Source organism: Penicillium chermesinum (genome assembly GCF_028974085.1).
Source record: "Penicillium chermesinum strain IBT 19713 chromosome Unknown utg000004l:1.0-3345178.0:1.0-3348027.0, whole genome shotgun sequence".
Lineage (NCBI taxonomy): Eukaryota > Fungi > Ascomycota > Eurotiomycetes > Eurotiales > Aspergillaceae > Penicillium > Penicillium chermesinum.
Window position 1 is genome coordinate 2,796,556 of NW_026695314.1, and position 22,135 is coordinate 2,818,690.

The 22,135-nt window shown below is 50.3% G+C and overlaps 10 protein-coding genes across 10 annotated transcripts; 5 read left to right on the forward strand and 5 right to left on the reverse strand.

The window, feature by feature from the left end:
• Window positions 1-229: 229 nt before the first annotated feature.
• N7468_005952 (putative transcription factor TFIIE complex alpha subunit) lies at window positions 230-1,723 on the reverse strand (the record flags this gene model as incomplete). The annotated part of the gene is made up of 4 exons (XM_058475248.1): window positions 230-1,199; window positions 1,237-1,410; window positions 1,473-1,568; window positions 1,629-1,723. 4 exons carry the CDS (start codon window positions 1,721-1,723, stop codon window positions 230-232), a joined length of 1,335 nt encoding a protein of 444 aa, XP_058330988.1.
• Window positions 1,724-2,043: 320 nt separating this feature from the next.
• N7468_005953 (pseudouridine synthase PUS2) lies at window positions 2,044-4,127 on the forward strand (the record flags this gene model as incomplete). The annotated part of the gene is made up of 3 exons (XM_058475249.1): window positions 2,044-2,353; window positions 2,420-3,839; window positions 3,893-4,127. The coding sequence occupies 3 exons, from the start codon at window positions 2,044-2,046 to the stop codon at window positions 4,125-4,127; spliced, it is 1,965 nt and encodes a 654-aa protein (XP_058330989.1).
• A 236-nt stretch (window positions 4,128-4,363) lies between these two features.
• Window positions 4,364-5,581, reverse strand: N7468_005954 (uncharacterized protein; the record flags this gene model as incomplete). The annotated part of the gene is made up of 3 exons (XM_058475250.1): window positions 4,364-5,269; window positions 5,319-5,447; window positions 5,519-5,581. The coding sequence occupies 3 exons, from the start codon at window positions 5,579-5,581 to the stop codon at window positions 4,364-4,366; spliced, it is 1,098 nt and encodes a 365-aa protein (XP_058330990.1).
• An 832-nt stretch (window positions 5,582-6,413) lies between these two features.
• Window positions 6,414-7,767, reverse strand: N7468_005955 (uncharacterized protein; the record flags this gene model as incomplete). The annotated part of the gene is made up of 5 exons (XM_058475251.1): window positions 6,414-6,437; window positions 6,491-6,814; window positions 6,919-7,185; window positions 7,261-7,486; window positions 7,553-7,767. The coding sequence occupies 5 exons, from the start codon at window positions 7,765-7,767 to the stop codon at window positions 6,414-6,416; spliced, it is 1,056 nt and encodes a 351-aa protein (XP_058330991.1).
• A 1,040-nt stretch (window positions 7,768-8,807) lies between these two features.
• Window positions 8,808-9,659, forward strand: N7468_005956 (NAD-dependent epimerase/dehydratase family protein; the record flags this gene model as incomplete). The annotated part of the gene is made up of 1 exon (XM_058475252.1): window positions 8,808-9,659. One exon carries the CDS (start codon window positions 8,808-8,810, stop codon window positions 9,657-9,659), a length of 852 nt encoding a protein of 283 aa, XP_058330992.1.
• A 4,542-nt stretch (window positions 9,660-14,201) lies between these two features.
• On the forward strand, window positions 14,202-16,086 carry N7468_005957 (allantoate permease family MFS transporter; the record flags this gene model as incomplete). The annotated part of the gene is made up of 7 exons (XM_058475253.1): window positions 14,202-14,439; window positions 14,491-14,586; window positions 14,652-14,857; window positions 14,908-15,327; window positions 15,385-15,733; window positions 15,798-15,978; window positions 16,035-16,086. The coding sequence occupies 7 exons, from the start codon at window positions 14,202-14,204 to the stop codon at window positions 16,084-16,086; spliced, it is 1,542 nt and encodes a 513-aa protein (XP_058330993.1).
• Window positions 16,087-17,493: 1,407 nt separating this feature from the next.
• On the forward strand, window positions 17,494-18,090 carry N7468_005958 (uncharacterized protein; the record flags this gene model as incomplete). Its single annotated transcript, XM_058475254.1, has 1 exon — window positions 17,494-18,090. The coding sequence occupies one exon, from the start codon at window positions 17,494-17,496 to the stop codon at window positions 18,088-18,090; it is 597 nt and encodes a 198-aa protein (XP_058330994.1).
• A 188-nt stretch (window positions 18,091-18,278) lies between these two features.
• N7468_005959 (uncharacterized protein) lies at window positions 18,279-18,560 on the forward strand (the record flags this gene model as incomplete). The annotated part of the gene is made up of 1 exon (XM_058475255.1): window positions 18,279-18,560. One exon carries the CDS (start codon window positions 18,279-18,281, stop codon window positions 18,558-18,560), a length of 282 nt encoding a protein of 93 aa, XP_058330995.1.
• Window positions 18,561-19,092: 532 nt separating this feature from the next.
• N7468_005960 (uncharacterized protein) lies at window positions 19,093-19,841 on the reverse strand (the record flags this gene model as incomplete). The annotated part of the gene is made up of 3 exons (XM_058475256.1): window positions 19,093-19,443; window positions 19,582-19,672; window positions 19,831-19,841. 3 exons carry the CDS (start codon window positions 19,839-19,841, stop codon window positions 19,093-19,095), a joined length of 453 nt encoding a protein of 150 aa, XP_058330996.1.
• Window positions 19,842-20,411: 570 nt separating this feature from the next.
• On the reverse strand, window positions 20,412-21,429 carry N7468_005961 (uncharacterized protein; the record flags this gene model as incomplete). The annotated part of the gene is made up of 2 exons (XM_058475257.1): window positions 20,412-20,596; window positions 20,703-21,429. The coding sequence occupies 2 exons, from the start codon at window positions 21,427-21,429 to the stop codon at window positions 20,412-20,414; spliced, it is 912 nt and encodes a 303-aa protein (XP_058330997.1).
• Window positions 21,430-22,135: the final 706 nt, after the last annotated feature.

Sequence of the window (22,135 nt, forward strand, 5' to 3'; positions counted from 1 at the left end):
TTGCCAATAGTTGTGTGAGTGGTACTGATGGGAGTCTTGGAGGTAATTCGAAGGGTTTCAACGGTCAGTGACGATGCATTCAAGGTAAGACTAGATGGTAAAATATGATTTTTTGTTTTCAAGTTAGATGCTTTAATAATGATACATGGAATGAAGGCGCCAGCGCCAGTCATGATAGTTCGTGCGCAGTAGTTTCCGCCGCTTTGAATCCCACCCAATTTGAATAATTTCAAACGTCTTCAAACTCCTCGTCGTCCTCATCGGACTCTTCTTCATTCTTGACCTCAGGCTCCTCCAGCTTGACTCCCGGCTCGGCCTTGATGGCTGGGTCGGCCAGGCCCGGTTCGATCTTCACCTTCTTTGCCGCTGGGCCATCTTCCGCGGGAGTCGATGGGGTACCAACCTCCGAAGAAGCAGGGGCACTAGAAGCCGTATCATGCTCGCGCTTGATGCCCGCGACAGTGGAAGACGGGGTAGGGGCACTGGTAGGGCCCGCGCCGGTGGCAGGAGTCGCGGGACCGCTTGGGCCAGAGATCCCGACGTCTTCGAATTCATCCTCCTCTTCCTCTTCCGAGCCCTCCTCGGCACTGCTAGCTTCCTGCTCGGCTCGGGCCCGTTCCTCTGCTTCGAACTCAGCATAGATACGGGCAAGGTGGTCATCCTCCTCGTTGACCTTGGGCTTCTGTTCGCCATCAGCATCCTCCGCTTTGATAGATACTCCGCTCTCCGTCTTGATTCGAGGGCCGGTGCTACTGTTGACGGTGGATTGTGTATGCCATACGGGCAAAGCATTGGCTGCTTCGATAGCTGCCTTGCGCTCCACCTCTGCGGCTTGTTCTGCGGCAGTCTTCTCTGCGTTGGAGGTGAGTTGGATCTCGATGTTCGCCGCATCGGTCTTCGCTGTTCCACGGGAAATTTCTTGTTGCTTCGGAGGCAGAGGAATAGCCGCACGAACGGGATGGGTGTTTTGGTCGCGAATAACCTCCACCTTGTGATCCCAGGCGGTCTCGAAATCGTTGGGAGGAATTTCCACGGAATCAATTTGTTTCAGGAGCTTGAGCATGCTGTCCAACTGGGCCATAAGTTTGCTGTTTTTCTCGTGCCCTGTTCGGTCGGTGCCCTCGACGCCCTTGACGTCTTCGGTCCGTTCAAGGATATGCCCACAGTTTTGACATTCAAATCCTTCCTCCGAAACCAAGCTCAGCACATCCAGTTCTGTCCATTCCGGAACCGCACCTTGTGCAAATGTATTCCTTGCGCTCTTCGCTGGGCGTGTACTGCGCCTTAATCGTAGAAGTCAGTTTCGAGACCTTGTATTTTATGGCATCGACAACGGGGTGGAGCGGGATGAAGTAGTATTCGCGATTGACGGGACGATTGGAGCCATCGCGGATCTCTTGGCGTGTGCTCCTGTAGAGCAAAGTGTTCAGTATTAGCGTGCATACCAATCAATATTGGCTGACGGCACATACACTGCAAGCAAACGATCTTCTCGGAGGCGGGCACATAGCTTCCGGAGGTCCTTCTGTTGCATCCCCATCAAAAACGCTAGGTCCTCGGCATGGAGACTGTGGTATACGTCAGGTCAGACAGGCTTAACTTTCATTACTTTCAAGGAAGCTCCATACACCGAGTGGAGGAAGAGCGCATCCACAATCAGGATATGGCGTGTTTCGTAGAAAGCGCGCACCACGCTTCGAATGAGCGTGTTGGCGAGATCCATTTTGCTGGACGTATGCGACAAGCTGCGAAGTGCGTACAAGGAGTCAAGAAGGCTCAGCTTCGAAAAGAAAAATCTCACGGTTGAGTCGACACCAGCATCGTTTGTCAATCCAACTCGGGGGAAGACCTGTGTATATCACCAATATACTTGGCTCAAGGACAAAACCGAGCTGCAGGCAAGACCAGAACAAAGCGGGAGCTGCACTCGCAAGTGAATGCGACCTTCACAACGCGGCTCTGCCGTCATGTGATCAGACTATTTCTGCCTGATTTGGCCGTGGAGCAATTATGCCAGAAGAGGGTTAGCGCCCTTTTTCCCCAATGCCAAAAAAGTCGCTGCGGCCAGTGGGTGCACGGCAAGCAGCTCTAGCATTTATTTTCATGCTCTCTTCAACTTTTCGGTGGCACAACTTTTCGAAAGTTGTCCTCCGCCCCGGAAGTGCCGTCTCGGGCTCTTATTCTCAACTCGTCTCAGCCGTTGGCTCATCTGTTCGGTCTTATCATACCAAGTTCAATCAGCCCGCCCCGCTGTCTGAAATCTTCAATCGCATACCATGGCCGACAACAAGGGAGGAGAAGGAAGAACTGGTGGCCGGCGTAAGAACCGCGATATGGGACGCGCCGAGTGGAGGTATTCAGATGCAAAATCTTTGTCTTTGACCAACAACGGCTAACTAAACAAGTCGCCAACCACTAGACAAGCGAGAACGCCTTGAACGACAGTCGGAGGCTAAGCGCCGCAAGATTGAGAATGGCGAAGGTGATGTTTTGCCGGTCTATGCGACCCAATTCTCCGCAGAGGAGATCGCCGCCGAAGAGCGTCGCCCCAAAAAGAAGGTCGCCCTCATGCTGGGTTACTCGGGGACTGGCTACTCTGGCATGCAATTGAATACGGATCGCAAAACAATTGAGGGTGACCTTTTCGCTGCATTGGTCGCTGCTGGTGCAATCTCCAAAGCTAATGCCTCGGACCCAAAGAAGTCTTCCTTTGTTCGCTGCGCGCGTACCGACAAGGGCGTTCATGCCGCCGGAAATGTTGTCTCGCTGAAGATGATTGTTGAAGATAAGGACATTATCAAGAAGGTCAATGACGTGCTCAGCCCCCAGATCAGGGTCTGGGGCTATGAGCTGACCACGAGTAGCTTCAGCTGCTACAACCTTTGCGACTCTCGAATCTACGAATATCTCATGCCCAGTCATTGTCTCCTTCCACCTCATCCCAGCACCTTCATGGGCAAGAAGATTGTCCAGCTGGCTGAGAAGGAAGGTGAACTTGAAGCTGTACAGGCTAGGCAAGCAGAGGTAGCAGACTATTGGGAAAAAGTCGACGAAAAGTTCATCAAGCCGATCTTAGAGAAGCTCCCAGAAGATGTTCGTGAGATCGTGCAAAACTCCCTTTTTGCCAAAGAGGAGGAAGAGGCAGTCTCCGGACAGAAGAGTGATGATGCCACGCCAACCACTAAGCCCTCGGCCCAAGAAGAACCCCCAAATCGATCCGCTGACGGCCCCGCCCCGCCTACGGACGCCGGCAACCCCAAGCCGTCAGAAATGGATCCACGACAACTCTTGGTCTTCGACACCATCAAAGCTATCAAAGCTGCATACATGACTGCGAGGAGGGAGTACCGTGCACCTGCTACCCGCATCAACCGTCTTCAGGAATGCTTGGATAAGTATATTGGTACTAGGAATTTCCATAATTACACCGTCCAGAAGACCTTCAAAGATCCTTCTGCCAAACGCCAAATCAAGTCTTTCAAGGTGAACCCGGAGCCAATCATCATCAATGGCACTGAATGGCTTAGCTTGAAGGTTCATGGTCAAAGCTTCATGATGCACCAAATCCGCAAGATGGTTGCGATGGCTGTCATGATCACTCGCAGCGGTTGTACTCCCGAGCGTATCCTCGAGAGCTACAAATCCGATCGGATCGCTATCCCCAAGGCTCCCAGTCTGGGACTGCTGCTCGAGCGCCCTATCTTCGACTCGTACAACGAGAAAGCTAAAACCCTTGGTCGTGACCCCGTGGGCTTTGAAAAATACACAGCTGAAATGGAAGAATTTAAGCAGCGCGAAATTTATGACCGCATCTTCCGCGAGGAGGAGCAAACTTCTGCGTAAGAGCCGTTCCCTTTTGGACACGTGGGACGATAAACTAACAAGGATGCAGCTTCGGTAACTTCTTCAACCATATCGACCACTTCCCCGCGGATTTCTTTCTTTACGTGACTTCCGGTGGAATTAAGGCCACCCAGCAGGTTGCAGCCGCCCCAAGTCAGGCGACCCCCAAGCCTGAGACGGAAAGCAAACCAACTGCAGCGAATGCGGGCAAGTCTGAAAACGATGTCCTTGCTGCGGTCGAAGTTGAATCGGAGGACGAGGCAAACCCAACTGAAGACAGCTGAAGTGAAGGGGAAATCAATTAGTCCTATGTAATCCCCGTGATCTAAACCGAGATGGAATATGCCAGCGGTGGCGGGCCAACTTTTGAAATGGCGTTGCAAAGACCACTTTGTTTTTTGGGGTCGTGTCTGCTACATAATCATCCTAAAGTCCCATCACGACATGGCATCCGAGCCTTCACTTTCTTCTTCTAGTAGTGGTGGTAGTAGTAGTGGGATGTGTATAGTTAACCCATCTCTCATACGCGGAGTGTGACTCTATTGTTTACATCCCATTTTCCTTCATCGTTTTGCTTGAAATCAAAGTACCTCGTAATTTCATGCAGGTTCTCGCTGCAAGCGCCATTATTTTGATGAATCAATTGAGCCAGAATGCTTTCACACATAATTTTGCAGCGACGGTGAGCCCACCAAGCACTGTCCGCTAGGACGAGCCACACGCTGGCGTAGAAAGAAAGCAGGACAAGCAATGCATGCGATTTTCCTTGGCTGATATCATCCACGAACTGCTGGGAAGTCTTTGTTGGCCATATCAAGGAGTATACCATGAACGATGGCATCACGTCGGCAAGATCGAGTCCGATCGAGTATGAATCTACGACGTAGAAGATCGGGGCGAGCCGCTCCAAGGCATTGATCTCACGACAGCTTGGCGGAGGTGTTGCATCGTTCTGTGTACACGGTGATTCGAGGTTGCCAAAGAAGTTCTTGTTGAAGTCATAGGAGCAAATGGCGTTCTCAGTTCGGTTGCGGATGTCGGCCAATACTTTGACATATTGCGGGATGGCGATGTCTTGGAATAGTCCATGGGCTTGAGCGCGCGTTTGGGTTTCATATGCAGTTACGGTCACTTCTTTCAGCCCGAGCGCGAACCAGAACAGGCCATCAGAATCAGCACTGAGGCTTGGGTTACCCTCATCGTTGAAAAATGGAACAGACCACATGTAATAGAGAAGGAGGAAACCGCATGCAATCAACACATCTGTATCCTGGATTGACGCGACAGTGCCCACGGCTTTTCTGAAACCAGGGAGGGTATGCCCGAGATGGATTTTCATGCTTCTTTCACTCTCACGCGCCTGTGGAAGGAGGAAACTTAAATGCGACGAAGCTATCGCGAGAATAGCATGCATCAGATAATCATGCTAAAAATGTCAGGATTGTGTCTTGGCGCGAGAGAAACGAAAAACTGACATGGAATGCAAGAGGAAGAATTTCCTCAACCCAGAAACGCTTTCCGAATAATAAAGTGTCGGAAGTGAATTCCTCAAAATGCCATATAAGCCGTGCGGCCTTCAAATGTTCTACAGGTGTTGTGACTTCCTGTATATAAGGAGACTCACATCGATGAGGTGCCCCAGAACGACCAACAGCCGTGGAAAGTCTAAACTTACCCTGCATCCCTTTCGGAGTCGTAAAGCCATGGTCTCGGGATACTCTGCGCCGTGGCCACTCATCTGTATCTTGAGAATGTTCAAAAACACATTCTTCGCCGCGTATCAAACAGCGCCGACAGATTGGTCGATTCTCGTCGCACTGAAGAAGACTGGTAAGTTTATGATTCAACGATATGGTGCAAGATCGCAAGCGAAGTAGACGGCGGATTAACACACTTTGATCTTGCGGGACTTGCATTTGATGCACCCGTTCCTCGTTTTTCTGTGGCGCTTTCGCAGTCGAATCTGGTGACCCTCTTCATCAACCCCCGGCGTCTGCGTCGGCGGAGCATCCCAGGCGCCCGCAGAAAAAACACCAAATCCGCCCTTGAAGCTCATCCCCCTGGGGATTTATTTGGAAAACATTTTAAAACTAGTATCCTTGAGGATGATGAGAAAGTGATCGCAAATCTTCCGAAGCCTAAGCTTTTGATCGACGGCTGTCAGCGACTGGGGCGGAGTTAAAGTAGGGTTTGGCTCGTATAACGTTTTGGGAAAATGCCAAGCTTTAGATTGTGGCCAATGGGTGTCCAAGAAACGGACCAGGTATATCTGCACTGCACAAGAACGGAAAACGTAGGTATGTAGAAGGTGTCAAAATCTTCCAGTATTTACACGTGGTCATTCTCAAATCGGCATGGCACACCAATTGGGATTATTGGCATTGCAAGACCCTTGAATACGAAGCAAATTTGATTTAAAGCGGCTGGGAAATCCATCTAGAAGCTCAATATCGGAAAAGGTGGACTGTCACGGAAAGAGATACACGAGCAAAGGTTGAGTACTTCGAGCTCATTGTGCTCTTGAAGCGACTCAGACAACTCAAGGCCTCCCACGTTTTCTCTCCGCGTGCTTAATTTTGACGGGCCGCCGGCGCCTGAAAGGATGTCAGAATGTATTTTTGACTGGCATTCGCAGACTTAGACTCACCTGCGGCTTCGAAACCCAGTCAAAATGTCCATATCGTCGGGTTAGCCAGACATCTGCTGCTTTGGTGGCACCAGTTGGACCACCAAGCAATGTCTGAGGATACCCAAAGTCGAAAGGTACGGCACTTTCAATCGTTTCAACCTCCTCTGGCATGAGAGTCATGCCTAATGCCTCAATACTGGCATCCAGGTGCTCGATCTTTCTGCCTCCAACGACAGGAAAAATATATGGCTCTTTCAGTCGAGCCCAAGCAAGCGCAACACTAGTGAGCTTGGTTCCTCTTTCTCGTGCGATCTCATCCAGCGTATCGGCCATGATTGTCTTCTGGGGCTTGTCAATCAGAGCAATATTGCGGCCCTCATGTTTGGCCCCGTTCTTCTCTCTGCCTCGCGCTGGGATGATGTCCGAAAGTAGCCAGATCCAAGAACCCCGTAGGGAATAAACGCCATGCCTTGGTCATTGCACATGGGGATAATATCACGCTCGACATCACGCTCTGCGGCAGACCATTGTCCTTGGTAAACAGAGAAAGGTGTCAACCCATGATATCGTGCATATTCATTTGCTTTCGAAACAATCCACGCTGGCGTGTTCGATATACCGAGGTAGAGAACTTTTCCAGCGGAGACAAGGTCTTGAAGTGTATGCATTATCTCGGGCACTGTCGTTGTAAAGTCCCAAGAATGAACATAAAACTATCAGGAAATACGGGCACATGTTAGGGCCAAAAAACGCGAAGGATTCAAATAGATAGAGTGAAAGGAACTTACGATGTCCACAAAATCGGTCTGCAGCCTTTCCAGACTTGCTTGGAAGGCCGACATGAGCGCTTTTTTATTGTTGCCGCCAAAATTCGACTGAATCTTGACCTTTGGATTGGCCATTTGCCAGGAAGAGGTATATTTGGTTGCGAGAACAACCTCGTCACGGTTTTCTCGCAGCTTCATCCATTCACCGACGATGAGTTCGGATTCGCCGTTCTGGTACACGTTGGCTCTACTATCGTTTAGTCACCGGATGCTTTGGCGACCGCGATGTATCGGCCGATAAGATCATACGTACGTGTCAATGAAGTTGCCGCCATTCTCATAGAAGAAATCCAGCATCTTGAAAGACACATCCTTGTCGCATGCCCCCATCAAGGTACTAAGCGTATTTCCGAATCCCATGGATCCGAGACAAAGAGGGCTCACTTTCACTGCGGCGTTTGGAGCAAGCTGGCGGTGATACCCGAGGAGGCTCTTTGGCTCCGGGGCAACGGTCATGATATTCGCCATTTGGAATGGGGAGAAAAGTCTCTAAGACTGCTAATGAATGGATAAAAACAGGAACCAGGAAAAATCCAAGTCGCAAGAGTAGAACTGCTGTCTGACGAGGAATACTTCTCGGGTCTGAAACATTCTATATACTGTGATACCAGAATACTCACTAGCCTCATAGACTATACGAGGATCCACATTTCCCAAATAGTTGTACGAGGTCAACCATTTTTCAAGGAGCCTGACTACCATTAGACCCTTTATGACAGATCCCAGAAAAACACACCATATGACCGGGCCATGTTATACTAGTATTTCGAGAAAAGAAAATATGCGTAGGATAGGTGCTGGGGAAAGCTTTCCAATACTCGGACACAGGGAAAGCAGAAGTGTCACCCAAGATCTTTATGGGAAGACTCGCTCATAAGGAGGTTTCGTTGTATGTAGTTCAAACTTGATGGATTGGACTACTTTTCTTTCTTCCTCTTTTTTGGGGAGGGGGGGATTCTGTAGTGACAAAGTCGAACATGAAGCTCGCCAAACCGTGCCCAGGCCGATGAATCACTATACGAGTTAACTAGATCACGATGGTGCATTGAGCAATTTGCATTATTAAGCAGAGCTGATCTCGCATGCATGTTCAGACACAAAGAGTCTCTGGTGGATTTCCTGCCATCCCTGATCTCGGTCTCCGGGCTAACGCCGCGATCTTAACTCCACCCGCAGATCGTTTGCTCGACACTCCAAAGCTTCATTAAACGGTCTACCATCTCGATCTCCGTGTCCTCGACTGGTTTACACACCCATACTTCTTGTTTGGCCTAATATTTCACAGTGAACACCATGGCATGTTTGTCATTCTCGTCACCTCGGTCTCTGTCAAGCACCGAGCGATGAAGGCGCTTGGTCCTGCGCGGGAAAGGACGAAATGCTGTTCAAATACAAAATATAAGACTCGCCGGATTTCAGCGACGGGGACGACAGACAGATAGCTCAATATCAACCACGTTTCAATCAAAGAATAATTGAAAATCGTCAGTAGGCTCAGCCTCATCAAAATGCCCAATGTCCTAATTCTCGGCGGAAGCGGATATGTCGGCCTGGCTCTCGCCCAATCCCTCCTTCGAGCGGGCACATACGCTGTCTGGGGGACTGCCCGATCGTCCGACAAGGCAAAGCTCCTTCTCATGAACGAGGTCGTTCCGGTCGAGATCGATATCACCAATCCCAATGAACTCAGCAAGCTGATTCTGGACAATGCCATCAACGTTGTGGTAGATGCCTCGTCAGTTTATGAGAAGTCCGGAAAAATCCTCGACGGCGTAATTCAGGCCGCCACTGCTCGCGAGCGGGCTCTGACCAAAGACAACATCGTCGGACCCAAGCTGGGCTTCGTCTACTGCTCCGGAGCCTGGGTCCACGGCTCCCAAAAGACGCGCATCAACGACCTTCTCCCTCCCGCAAGCGTATACTCCCAGGACAAGCCAGCTACGGCTGTCGCCTGGCGCCCGGCACATGAGCAAGCGATTCTGGCCGCGCGTGATATGCTCAATGTGGCTATCCTGCGCCCCCATACTATCTACGGCCGAGGTTCCTGGGTCTGGAGCACCTGGTGGGGTGTAATTGCCGAAGCAGCCAAGTCGGGCAGCGCTGCTCCCATCCAGATCCCAGCCGATAAAGAGACCCGTAGCGGGACTATTCACGTTGATGATGTTGCTGCTGGCTTTCATGCCGCTATCGATCGTATTGATGGTCAGTTGGGTTCGTGGCCAATCTTTGATCTCGTGGCCGAGACTGTTTCAGTCGTGGAGATCACTGAGAATGTTCGAGAGCTCTACGGCGTGAAGGCTCCACTGGAGTACACTGGAGCCCAGGGAAACGTGTTCTTCGAGGCTCTGGGTCTCGTGTGAGCAAGGCTGATGCTTCTCGCGCCAAGACTGTCTTGGGTTGGAGTCCGAAGAGAACTGAGTTCCTGCTCAACCTGCCGGTCTATGTTAAGGCCTGGCAGGCGACTCAATAAATATGTAATTCAATTGGATCTATTTTGGTCTACTCGTATAATGCATGTGATACAAAATGATTTCTGACTCATTGAGAATTGTAGCCAGAACCACAGACAATATAACGCGGGTATCTATGATTCCTCGAATACGTCCCGATTGACAACAGTGAAAGTGCACCGGCAAAATTGCCATCCCGCCCGACGACTTAGATGATGATTTTCTTCGCATTGAGAGTTCAGAATCCCTTCCCTGGTTCGCTTGTCTCTCAGAAGCAATTTGGTATTACTTGCGACCATTCACATGCCCGACGGGGAGGCCCTTTCCGGACTGATGGTAAGGAACTCGGACGTGCAGAACTTCGCGCTGAAGAGAGCCACCTGGGAATAAGATACGGCTTCTAGTGCTTCTGGCTACCTTTGGCAGAGGGATCCGAAAACAGTCAAGGACAAGAGGGTAATGGGTTGGTTTAGAGCAGTTGAGAAGGATTATGGCCCGGGTTTGGGTCAGGGCAGTTGTAGCTAACGTAGAACTTAATATAGCAAGTTAGGACGCTGGCCCTATATGTTGCGGAGTATTATTATTACAGCTATTACAGTCAAGGCTATTACAGTCAAGGCTATTACAGTCAAGGTTATTACAGACCTATCCTGCTCATTCGGGCCACCTTACATAGTTCTGGTAAGGAAGTCTTACTTCCCCACTATCAGATCTATATTCATACGTTAAATACCCGACTTGTTCCACTTCTCCAATTTTCCGGGTTGGAAGCAGGGCTCGTAAGGCCTCTGTATTCGGAGAAGGGACACCAGCTGTCATATATGCCCACTTTCGAGCTTTGTAGAGTGAGGAAGCTTTTGGGCTTTCATTTGGCTCAAAGGTGATCTTCGTATCCAGGGCTGTACACGCAATAAAGTTGTCAAGGTCACATTTCCCATGCTCGCCAGCTTCGGTGATACTGGGGGCTCGTGATAATGCACATCCAGCCCTGCTGCGGAGATATGCCTAGATTCAAGAGCCTAGGTCAAAACATCCTCGTTTACAATCTCCCCTCTCGCTGGGTTGACACTAGCCTACTCCCCGGCTTCATCAATGCAAATATCCGGTCGTTCAACCGATCTCAAGCATGCTTATTGAGAGGCGTATGCAGCGAGATATTCCGCAACCTTGAGCAAATTATCCAGTGACTCGTTGTATGTCGCACCCAGCTGCTCACTCGCAAGCACAGTATCGAAATTGTAAATCCTCATCCCCAGTACCGTCCCCGCCATATAAGCAAGCTTCTTACTACATAGGTTCTCAACCTCAAGCACGCCGATTGCTCAGATAAGAACCAGGAATGTGAAAGTTCCATATATCTGTTCCATTATTGACCCATGGTCTATCTTCAGACTTGGTGTGTAGTTTAAAGCCTTGGTAGTATTAACACCACAATTGAGGAAATTCCACCTGGTTTGCGATTAATCCGCGGTCTATTTTCTAACCTGGTGCCCAGTTTAAAACCCTGGTGCTGTTAACACCACGATTAAGGAAATTTTACTTGTTCCATCAGTAGACCGCGGCGTCTGTTATAACCTAGTGCTTCTTTATATAGTCAGGTGATACTATTATCCAAGTCGCTCAAATAAACACCAGGAATAAGAAATATCCACCTGGTCCATTATTAACCCCGGTCTATCTTCTAATCTGGTGCTGTTAACACCACGATTGAGGAAATTCCACCTGTTTCATGATTAATCTGCGGTCTATTTTCTAAGATGGTGCTGTTAACACCATGATTAAGGAAATTCCACCTGGTCCATTATTAACCTGCGGTCTATTTTCTAAGATGGTGCTGTTAACACCATGATTGAGGAAATCCCACCTGGTCCATTATTAACCCCCGATCTATTTTCTAAGATGGTGCTGTTAACACCATGATTGAGGAAATCCCACCTGGTCCATTATTAACCCCCGGTCTATTTTCTAACATGTTGCTGTTGGCACCACGATTGAGGAAATTCCACCTAGTTCATGATTAATCCGCGGTCTATCTTCTATTCTGGTGTTGTTGGCACCATGACTAAGGATATTCCACCTAGTTCACGATTAATCCGCGGTCTGTCTTCTAATCCGGTGGTATTAAAACCATGATTAAGGATATTCCACCTATTTCATGATTAATCCGTGGTCTATCTTCTAATCTGGTGCCGATTTATATAATCTGGACATATCTTACCTAGGTAGAGTTATATGGTACTATCAACCCAACCATTCAAGTTAACACTATAATCGGGATATATATTCAGCTGTTCCGCTGTCAGCTCGCGATACCCTTTCCCCCATGGTTATTATTTCCTACAGTCCCGTTGCATTACACCTTGATTGATAAACTTCGACTTGTTCTGTTGTTGGCCTGCGGTCCCTTTTTGAACCTGGTGCAAAAATGTACAGTCTAGTGCTAGTTCCTACAGTATGATAGTACAATCGACCCAGCTCTTCCATTGAATACTTTTATCAAGACATTTCTACCTGGTTTATTGTCTAATCGTAATCTCTTTCCTAACCTGGTGTTGATGGCTGAAATCCAGTGCTGCTATCATACCAGGTTGCTCACATCAACACCACGATCAAGACATTGTTACCATGCCCATTACTCGTGGTCAGTATGGGCTTTTTAGCGGAATCCGGCTACTGAATTATTCGTCTCGAGTGCTTCTATGAAGCTCTTGCGATCGGTCTCGATGACCTAGAATCACATTGAACCGCGATGCGAATTGAGTCTTGTAAAAATGATGATTGGACTCGATGGCTTCGCCGATGTGAAGAATGGTGTGACTTGAATTCATTGTCGATTATCCCCTGTTTCGATGTTCCCGGATGTACAATGATGAACACTTCATGAGGCCCGCACCCTTTGGAGCCGATTTCGCGGAAATACCACATTAGGCCGGCGATAATGCCGGTGAAGGAGTTTCACGAGGTGAAAATAGCTTGTATATGAGGGTTTTTCCGCAAATATAAAATTCGTATTTTCCCCAATAGCGTATCTTTCTATCTCTACAATGTGTATCACAACCCTTCGCCCCGCCCATTCTCCTGCTCCAATTCCTTGTTCTCCCGTCGCAAGATAATCAGACGAACACCTGCAGGCACATATTTCGGCGCTTGAGAGTCGGGCTAGAGATAACTACCAGAGACAGGATACATTCCCGAGCATTCCACATATAGCCACCGCCGAGCGCTTCACAGGCGATCGGGCAAATGAAGATCCACTCTAAGATCACTTGGAAAGCTGGGGAGAACGCCAGTTGGCATGAGATGCATGGCAAACGTTTTAGCCCCACTGTTCGATGTGTTGATGAACGGAGAGAAACGCGGGGCTCGCTGGCGCAGGGAATCCGGGGTAGATCGCCCCATCAATTGTGCGGAAAAAAGCCGAAATATCACTGTGGCTTCGTGAACAGCATGGCTTTGTTCATAGGAAGCATGAGGTGATTCTTCTAGGATTTATATTAAGCAGAATTCATCCTATTGCGGATTATGACCATAAAACGACAGATACTTCGGTCCAGCGATCTTCGGATAATACCGGTCTCTAGGTCAAGATGCTGGAGGGTGAAGAAGATATATTTGGATTGATGGGTAGTTCGAATAAAGCATCGGAGTTTTACAAGACTTCCATTATTTCCTAATATGGATAAGCAGCTTATCGCCAAGATTGAGTACGGGGAGAGTCCGGGAAGAAGTACTGCCCTGGGGCTAGATAACCTAGCTGCTATACAGCTCCAGATACAGCCATATCCCAGGGTGTGCAGGGTTGTCTGTGCTCGACAAGCCGTATGAGTAAAATAGTGCTGATAAGACGCCACTGATAGCTCCACACGCATATGTATTGGCTGCGTCGGCAGCGCGATAAGCTCCAAACGGTAAAGCCAGCCTTTGGAAGCTTCTGCTTGGGCGCATCGGCAAGCGCTCGCCACTCATATCTGAACGTCTTGCGGAAAAAGCCCCGTCCTGAATATTATCTTCTCTTTGACATGATGTTATCCTCTTGACACGCCTCGGTACGTGAGCGAGGCCCTCGTAGATAAGCCAGCGACAAACAAAAGTCCGAACGGGCTCGGGAGTTCGTTTCCTGTTACGAAATCGCTTGCCGATCTCTCCTCATTTCCCTCTTTACCAGCCAGATCTGTTGCTTATCGCAGTGGGTCACATTTGAATATTGCACGCTGATAGGAGGGAGGGCTGATATGAACAACCAAGGAGATGTCTTTGCGACTGGTGATAACAGGACGCTTAGCCGACTGCGTATCACAACTCCATGTCGTGCAGGGCGGATGCCGCGATCGCACTCTCTATTTATCCGTTACCACCCCCTCTGCTTGAGCCGTTGCAGGCGCAACTCCACTTTCCGTTGCAAGGTTGCTGTACTCTCCAACCCGATTTCCCTTCTCGGTCAATATTCAGGTTATGACGGACGACGAAAAGAAGGTCGATAGCCCGGCGGTGGCCGTGGGTCTTGGCGATCATGAAGAGCTACCGATCGAGAAGCATGCGCACGACGCCGACGAGGCCATGAAGGCCCTGGAAAGTGCCCATGGGGAGTCAATTGAATTAGACGAGGCGACCAACCGTCGGCTGCTGCGAACGATCGATTGGCACCTCATGCCTATTATGTGTTTTGTCTACGGCATGAACTACCTGGACAGTACGTCTTCTTAGGTCAATGATATAGCGGCGGGGGTCTAACCTAGCGCAGAAACCACATTATCCTACGCGTCCGTTATGGGAATCAAGACCGACTTGCATCTCAAAGGAGATGATTATCAATGGCTTTCCAGTTTATTTTATTTCGGTACGCGCATATCTCAGTCCGGTAACACGCGATCTCATTAAGACCGTTGGCTGATGAGTTATTAGGCTACCTGGCCTGGGAATACCCCACCAACCGGTTGCTCCAGCTCTGGCCCTTGGGGAAATACTCAGGAGCGTGCATTGTGATCTGGGGTCTCACTTTGAGCTGCTTTGCTGCTGTGAAGAACTACCAGGGGGCGATTGCGATCCGCTTCTTCCTTGGGGTCTTTGAAGCTGCAGTCACTCCAGGATTCGCTCTTTTGACTTCACAGGTAGGCGAACTGACACCGTCGGCGCGACCGAAGCTAACCAAAGCCGTCAGTGGTATACGAAGAAAGAGCAAGGGAGCCGAGTGAATATATGGTTCTGTTTCAACGGAGTGGGCCAGATTCTAGGAGGCGCCATTGCGTACGGAATTGCAGTTGGCACTTCAAAACACGGGTCCGCCATCGAGCCATGGAAAATTATATTCCTCGTCACCGGCCTGCTCACTATTGTTCTTGGTTTCATCTTCCTGTGGATCATTCCCGACAACCAACTGAATGCGCGCTGGCTAAAGCCCGAAGACCGCGTTCTAGCAGTCGTCCGAGTGCGAGAAAATCAACAAGGCATCGGAAACAAGCACTTCAAGCTCTATCAGGTGAAGGAAGCGCTCTTGGATCCGATGACCTGGGCATTTTTCTTCTACGCGCTCATTGCGGACATTCCAAATGGTGGAATCACAAACTTTTTCAGCCAAATGGTAGGTCAGCTTGACCTGATACTAAATGGGACCGCGGCTGACATAGGATTGGACTAGATTGCGAGCTTCGGCTTCTCTGACCAAGAAAGCTTGGTTCTCGGCATTCCAGGGGGCGCTGTGGAGGTCATTGCTCTTCTGTTGAACGGGTACATGGGCTACGCCACGGGCCACCGCATCTTGTGCAGTGTGGGCGGACTCGTCTCGGCATTGGTGGGAATGATTCTCATTGTGGCCCTTCCTGAATCGAATAACACCGGCCGGCTCATTGGGTACTATATGTCGCAGGCGAGCCCGACCGCTTTCGTGGCTCTTTTGGCCATGATTTCGTCCAACGTGGCCGGGTATACCAAGAAAACAACAGTGGCAGCGTTGTACCTGATCGGCTACTGCGTGGGCAACATCATTGGTGGGTGGAGAAACCAGTCTCTTAACCTTCGTAATAGCTCCGAATCGCTAACAGTCCTCTCCAGGCCCACAAACCTTCCGCCCGAAAGATGCACCACGGTATGTCCCCGCAGAGATCACGATTATCGTCTGCATCGGGGTCTCCATCTGCATCATGCTCTTTGTCTTCTGGTGGTACCAGAAAGAGAACAAGCGAAAGCTAGTGATCCAAGCGGGGCCTGATTTCGTGAGGTTGGAGAATCAAGAGTGAGTTGGCCGTGTGGAACTTTAATCTTCGTCTGCTGACCCGCTTCTCCGCACAGATTCTTGGACTTGACCGACCGCGAAAACCCCTCTTTCATGTATTCCCTTTAAAGCGTCTGAGCGTAGTATATGTTCTTGTATAGTCTTTGTTGAGCGGGGCATTCATTTTAGCCTCGCACCGCCTGTGGGCGTTTGGAATATAGTTTGACCCCGTCCTGTTCAATCCAACCCCCCCCCCCCTTGGCACCCCAACAAACTAGAGCATTCTCAACCGACTAGGATTTTGCGGTAGGCGCAGTAGACTCGGAGTTTGGCACAGTATCCGAAATCCTGGTTCCCAACGCTCTGTTCGTTCAGCACATTGAGAATTCGGCCACATTCGCGACCGGCTCATGCAGGTACCGACTTTTCGACACTCGGGGACACAAAGGTACCCATGACAGACATCGATAGTGGTGAAGATAGGGGTTGATTATGGATTTTTGAGTCCAAGAGACGACCCTTCCTGATCTCCTTCGTACGGGTGTTATATGCACATAAGTACGAACTAAGTGGGGATAATTTGACCTTCGCGAAGAGCGAGGAAACCCTGGTCCTTTACGCAGTAGAGTTGTTCGAGGGAGACTAACCGAGACCGAGCGAATATGGGGACCAAAAAGGACAGGACAAAGGGATTTATCTGCCAACAGCAGGCGAGTTAAGTAGGAAACCTGTTTCTGGATGGCCGCGTTTTCGTTCCCACTCGACCGGGGATGACATGGGAGATGGGTGGGGGGTGACCTCAAACGACGATCACCTGGGTCCAGGATAAGGATTTAGTGACACTCTCCCACGCGTCGAACAGGGATGCCACACTACTCTATTCCGTCGGCTCTGCAAGAGTTTTCAATTCGTCTGCAGGTCGACTATTCGAGGGGCAAAAACGAGGGGCACGACTGGGCACGACTTTGCGTTTTTGGGTTGGTTTAGGGTTCCCGCCCAGTGGCGCGTGCTGTAACATGTTGCCATGATTTCCTACTGCATCCCGGCGAAAGTCCGGACAATGTACTCAACCAATAGGCGCCTAGCGGGGAGGCAATAGACCCTTAAAACCCCTGCAGATTGGGCCACTGCAGGGGCGTTACGCCCGAGCGTGGTGAAGATCCAGACCGAGTCTGGGAAGGGGAAAAAGCGTGGTGGAGTCAACACTAGTCTCTCCCCCGCGCTAACCACACTTTCCTTAAGTACATGTACAAAAAGACAGGAGCGGTGTAGTCAATAAATGTGCGAGAATCGCCCCAAACGTGTGGGCACTCTTTGTAGTGTTCTATAGGGATTCCCTACCATTCACTACGGGATTTACTTTTTTGCCTTCTCTGGTTTGCATCCACTCTTTTCGTTCTTTTGCTTTGTGATCAAGATATGCAATGTGTTTCCCTCTAGCCGTATCGCTCTAAGTACCGATCGGCGTCACGCAGCCAAGTTGCGCTGCCATATTGTTTGTCGATGGCGTCCGTCACATGTCGTGGCGACCTTCACATGGCAGGGCCTGCTAGGCTACGGACTTTTGATATAAATGCGGTTGCCAAAGTCCCAACCGACGCCATCGCTGAAATCACTGAGAAATGCGCCGACTGGGAGATCACCAGCACTCCCGCCGAGACGAATACGCCTAAAGTGAAGAACATGGATCCGCCATGCTCACAGATCCCAGACTCGCCAACGCAAACGATGCAGACAGTGCAGATGGTGCAGACGATGCAGCCTCGACCCGCGTCTCGCCCAACCTCTGCGACCAACCCGGGGCTTCCTTCTCGCTCAGCGTCTCGAAGCACAGCCCGGTCTCGGCCAGCAAGTCGCCATGGTTCTCTTCATTCACCTCGACGACCAACAGTCAGCCCTAGCATCGTCACAGTGCCAGCCCGGAGCTCACAACCTGTCGATCACCGAGAGTCATTACTGGCGTTACACCGAGAATCATGTCGTCTGTTCCAAGATCCGGCATCAGCTGCTATTGTGGATTCTCGGCTTGCATCTACCTACAAGCCTCGACGGGAAAGTAGTCACTCCTCGGACGTATCAGCACCCCCCTTCCCCGGTGGCTTCTTCTCGGTCGAGTTGTATTGCAGACTATGATCGCGGTGGCTCTATCGGCTCTATCGGCTCTATCAGCTCCATTACACGGCCTCATCTCCAAGCAAAAGAGCGATCTCACACCGTGCCTGCCGGAACCGTTGCCAATAACTTGAGCCCCACTACATCCTCGGTACATGTCCCAGCCACGGTCATGGAGTGGACATCACCCTCAACGCGACGCCGTGAGTATGAGAAGATCGATCGAGCCAGTAAGGGTGCCCGTGGTCTCATGGCGACGGGTCGCACCCAGGTGGTGCCAGACCCAAGAAACGCGGATACCATTCTTTGAAGAAGGAAAGACAAATCGTGAAGGCAGTGTGCGGCGGTTCCGAATGGATCTCCCCGACGAGGAGACGAGTCCCCTCGAAAAACCGCAGAGTCAGTTTCCCGATTTCCGCAACAAAAACACCGCGCAGGAAGGCAGCTCTCGACGCCTCTGGTCAGGCCGCCGATCCAAGACCTACAGCTGATACCTCCTGCCAATCTCTATTCTTCGGTCTCCCCATTTCCTTTCACCACCCTTATCCTCCTGCTCGCACCGGTGCGACATGCCCCTTATCATGACCATAGCTGAGCCTTTCAACACCCATGACTATGCTTTTTTGATCGCTTGTTTACTTGCATTGCGTGTGGCTGCATACCTCGGACTTCTTTGCATAATCTTCTCGGGCCCGTGTCAAGTCTCCGAATCGCTTTGATGGGACCCCTAATACCTACCACATTCTTAGCTATCCTCTTGCTCGGTGTGGTTTCAATTTCGTTTTGCCTCGCTCACCCCAAACTGAGATACCCATTCTTATTACCGTGTGATGTACATAGCCTGCGTTTGAATTCTAAGTCTTTGAAGCCAAGTCCTATGGTTCAAAGCCCATCAAGACTACCATTGAGTTACAATGAAATGAAGAACACGTCTTGAAACCTGCCTCTTCCAGTAGCAAAAAGTTCACATCGCATATAAACCAGGGCTATTCTGTACACTCCTTTACAGAAGACCCCCGCCGTCTATTTGAAGTGGTAGTAAGACCAAGCACAGAGACCAAGGGCATTTTGGTACGAACCAATGACAACCAAAGTGCCCGTCGCATAGTCCGCCCTCACAGCATAGAGATAAGCCTCGGCAATATCCTCCGGCGTAGCCACAAATCCAACCGGAAGGGCAGTAGACGCCGAATCAAACATCGCCTTTTGCTCCACCTTCGCCTTGCCCAGTTTATCCCAAAGCTCGGTCTGGACTAACCCAGGGACAACCGTATTGACCCGGATCTTCTTCGCAGCCAGCTCGCTTGCCAGGCCTTGCGTGAGCGAGAGGACTCCGCCATTGAGCGCGCCGCCGATCGCAGCGCCCTTCCCAGGCTTCAATCCTGCTACCCCCGATGTAAGGGTCAGTGAACCGCCCGGGCGGATTATATCGTATTTCGCAGCGACTTGGTCCAAATAGTTTTAGCCTGATGTCCCGTCTCCATGGGGAACGGAAAGCTCACTTTTGCCCACGGTTATCGCGCCCCAGAATTTGACGCCGAAGAGATGCTTCGCTTGGTCGAGATCGGCGTCTGCAAGGCTGCGGCGGATGATCTTGTCGACGCTAGAAAAGATGACGTGGTCGAATGGGCCGAGGGATCTTAATACTTCTGTAAATGTTCGTCCCGCACGTCTGCTACTGCGCCTCGGACTTTGTCGCCGCCATTCAACCGCTCAGTGACTGCCTGGAACGTTCTTCTCGGACGAAGATGCAATGGTCACGTTTGCGCCATGCTCGAGGAGGATCTGAGCGGCGCCAAAGCCGATACTGAAGATCGTGTTTAGATTTAATGGAGTTGGATACGAGTACAGCCGCTTACCCGGAGGTTCCACCTTACGACCAGTACCTCCTTGTTATGTAGTTTGTCGGTTGATTTGGGGCATCTTTGAGTTTCAGTTATTGTCTGAAAATAGGATGATTCAATGGTGATTCATCAAGTGGACTCTCCCTGTCTATTTTAGTGCCATGAGGACGTGCTTAGAAATGCGCTTTGATGCGATCGGAACCCCTCCGCAATGGTGCAATTGGGTAGAGAAGCACGTTTCCCTCCGACTTATTAGCTAAGATGGGGAGGTTCCACGCCTGTATCTAATAGTAGATCTACCAGTGGCTCCTGCTAGGAGAGCACCGCTGGAGATGGTGTCTGCCTGGAGACAAGCAAATACGTTGGATGGAGTTTTACTTCTTTCATGTGCGGCTCCAAGTGGACCCGGCGGAAACTCCGAAGTTACTATTTCCTGTAACCTAACATGTTCAGGTGTGATGTACTCGTAGTACTAGCACGATCTACCATTTCGGCGGTTCACGCCAGCCAGCTATCCACAGCTTGCTTGAAGACATCTTGAATCCACGGTTCCGTCAACCGAAAATCCATATCAAACCCATGCTCTCCATGTTGCAGACTCAGCACAATCTTGTCATTTCCCGGCTGGCCCTTGGTCACCTCGCGGAGACGATCAACAAATTTCTGCGCGTCTTCAACAGGCACTATGCTATCTTCGTAAGAATGGAAGATCGCCACGCCTCCCCCGGGGTATCTCAACGGGCGATTTCTCCAGTCGTCGAAACGGATAGAGCAACTCGGGGGCTACACCGTCCGTGCCCCGAGCGTAAATTTGGCCAAACGTCTGATACTCAAACGCAGCGAGCATATATTTAGAGCGCTCCCCTACCAGGATTGATGACTCAACAGTGCCAGGTGGTGGACCCTCGTCGAGCACTTTCTTATCCGTATGCATTCCCAAAGGTAGCTTCGGGCTGGACTTGGATGGGTCGGGGTTTAGATCAAGCATTGGGTATGCAGCTGTCATAACCCGGATGTCCGCCGGGTGAGAAAGGCCAACATATACACTCAGCAGGCCGCCCGCCGATTCACCGAAGGTAAGCACACGGTCGAGATCGGCCTCGACAGGCGTCGGGTTCTGCGCCAGTAAGCGGTTCAGCTCGGGGGAATGCAGCCATTTCCAGAAATCTTCCACGTCTTCGTAGATTTCTGGGCTGGTCGAGCCTGGGAGGAGGCGGTAATTGGGACTGATCATGATCGCTTCGTGCTGGAGGGCTAAGTCGGAGAGCCAATGAGGCCACCAGCCAATTGAGTCGCCTATTATCTGTATGTTTTGGTTAGTGCCTGTCGGAGTCGGATGGTGGAGGGTTATCGTAACCAGGCCACCGCCGTGAAAGCGGACGATGATCGGCCTCTTTCCGGTGACAGAGGTGCGAGGAACCAAGACATCTACGCGGATGTCATGGCCTTGGACGGTCTTGTATGGAGTTTGAAGGAGCTCGAAGCCCTCGAACTTGGGGTCGGTGGGGATGACCATGGTGCTTTTGAAAGAGGGGCAAAGAAGAATTGTTGATACCGGGCGACGTGCGATTCTGTTCAACTGCTAGTCGAAGAACCGGCATAACGGAATTTATGAAAGCTATCACGGCTGCATATTCTCACCCCAAGCCTTATACAACATTGGGTCCCCATCCTCAGGTGGCATATCCCGCATACTAAGTTATGCCTGGTGCCGAGGTAAGCAGAAGCTCGGGTATTATTAGCCTCTCGCAGTTAGACCCTTTGGCGGAAAGGAATTGGATCTTGGTGATTCGCCCAGTCTTTACCCCTCCGTTAAGTGGGGGCAGTCCGGGGTCAGGCTTCTGTGGGGTAGGCTTGCTAAGCAAGTAACGATTTACTACTCCGGAATTGGATCTTTTATCTCCACAATTCGGACGTACTGCAGGTTGACGTAAGGCTGGAATTGGTGAATCGCAAGGGTATCTAATTGTAACATACTATCAGGATCAATCGTCTATAGTTCGAGCAGCTGACAGAGATTCGGGATATCCAATTATAGTACCTATCTGGGTAAACCAATAACCAATAATGGGTATGATCGATAGAATAGCCATTCCATAAGAAACAGTCTTGTCGAAAGAAAAAGAAAAAGAAAAAGAAACAAACAAAAAAAAAAGATAAGGAAGTAAGATAATAGCAAACAAGAATGACAAAGCAAGCGTCATCCCATCGCGCCTCACTTC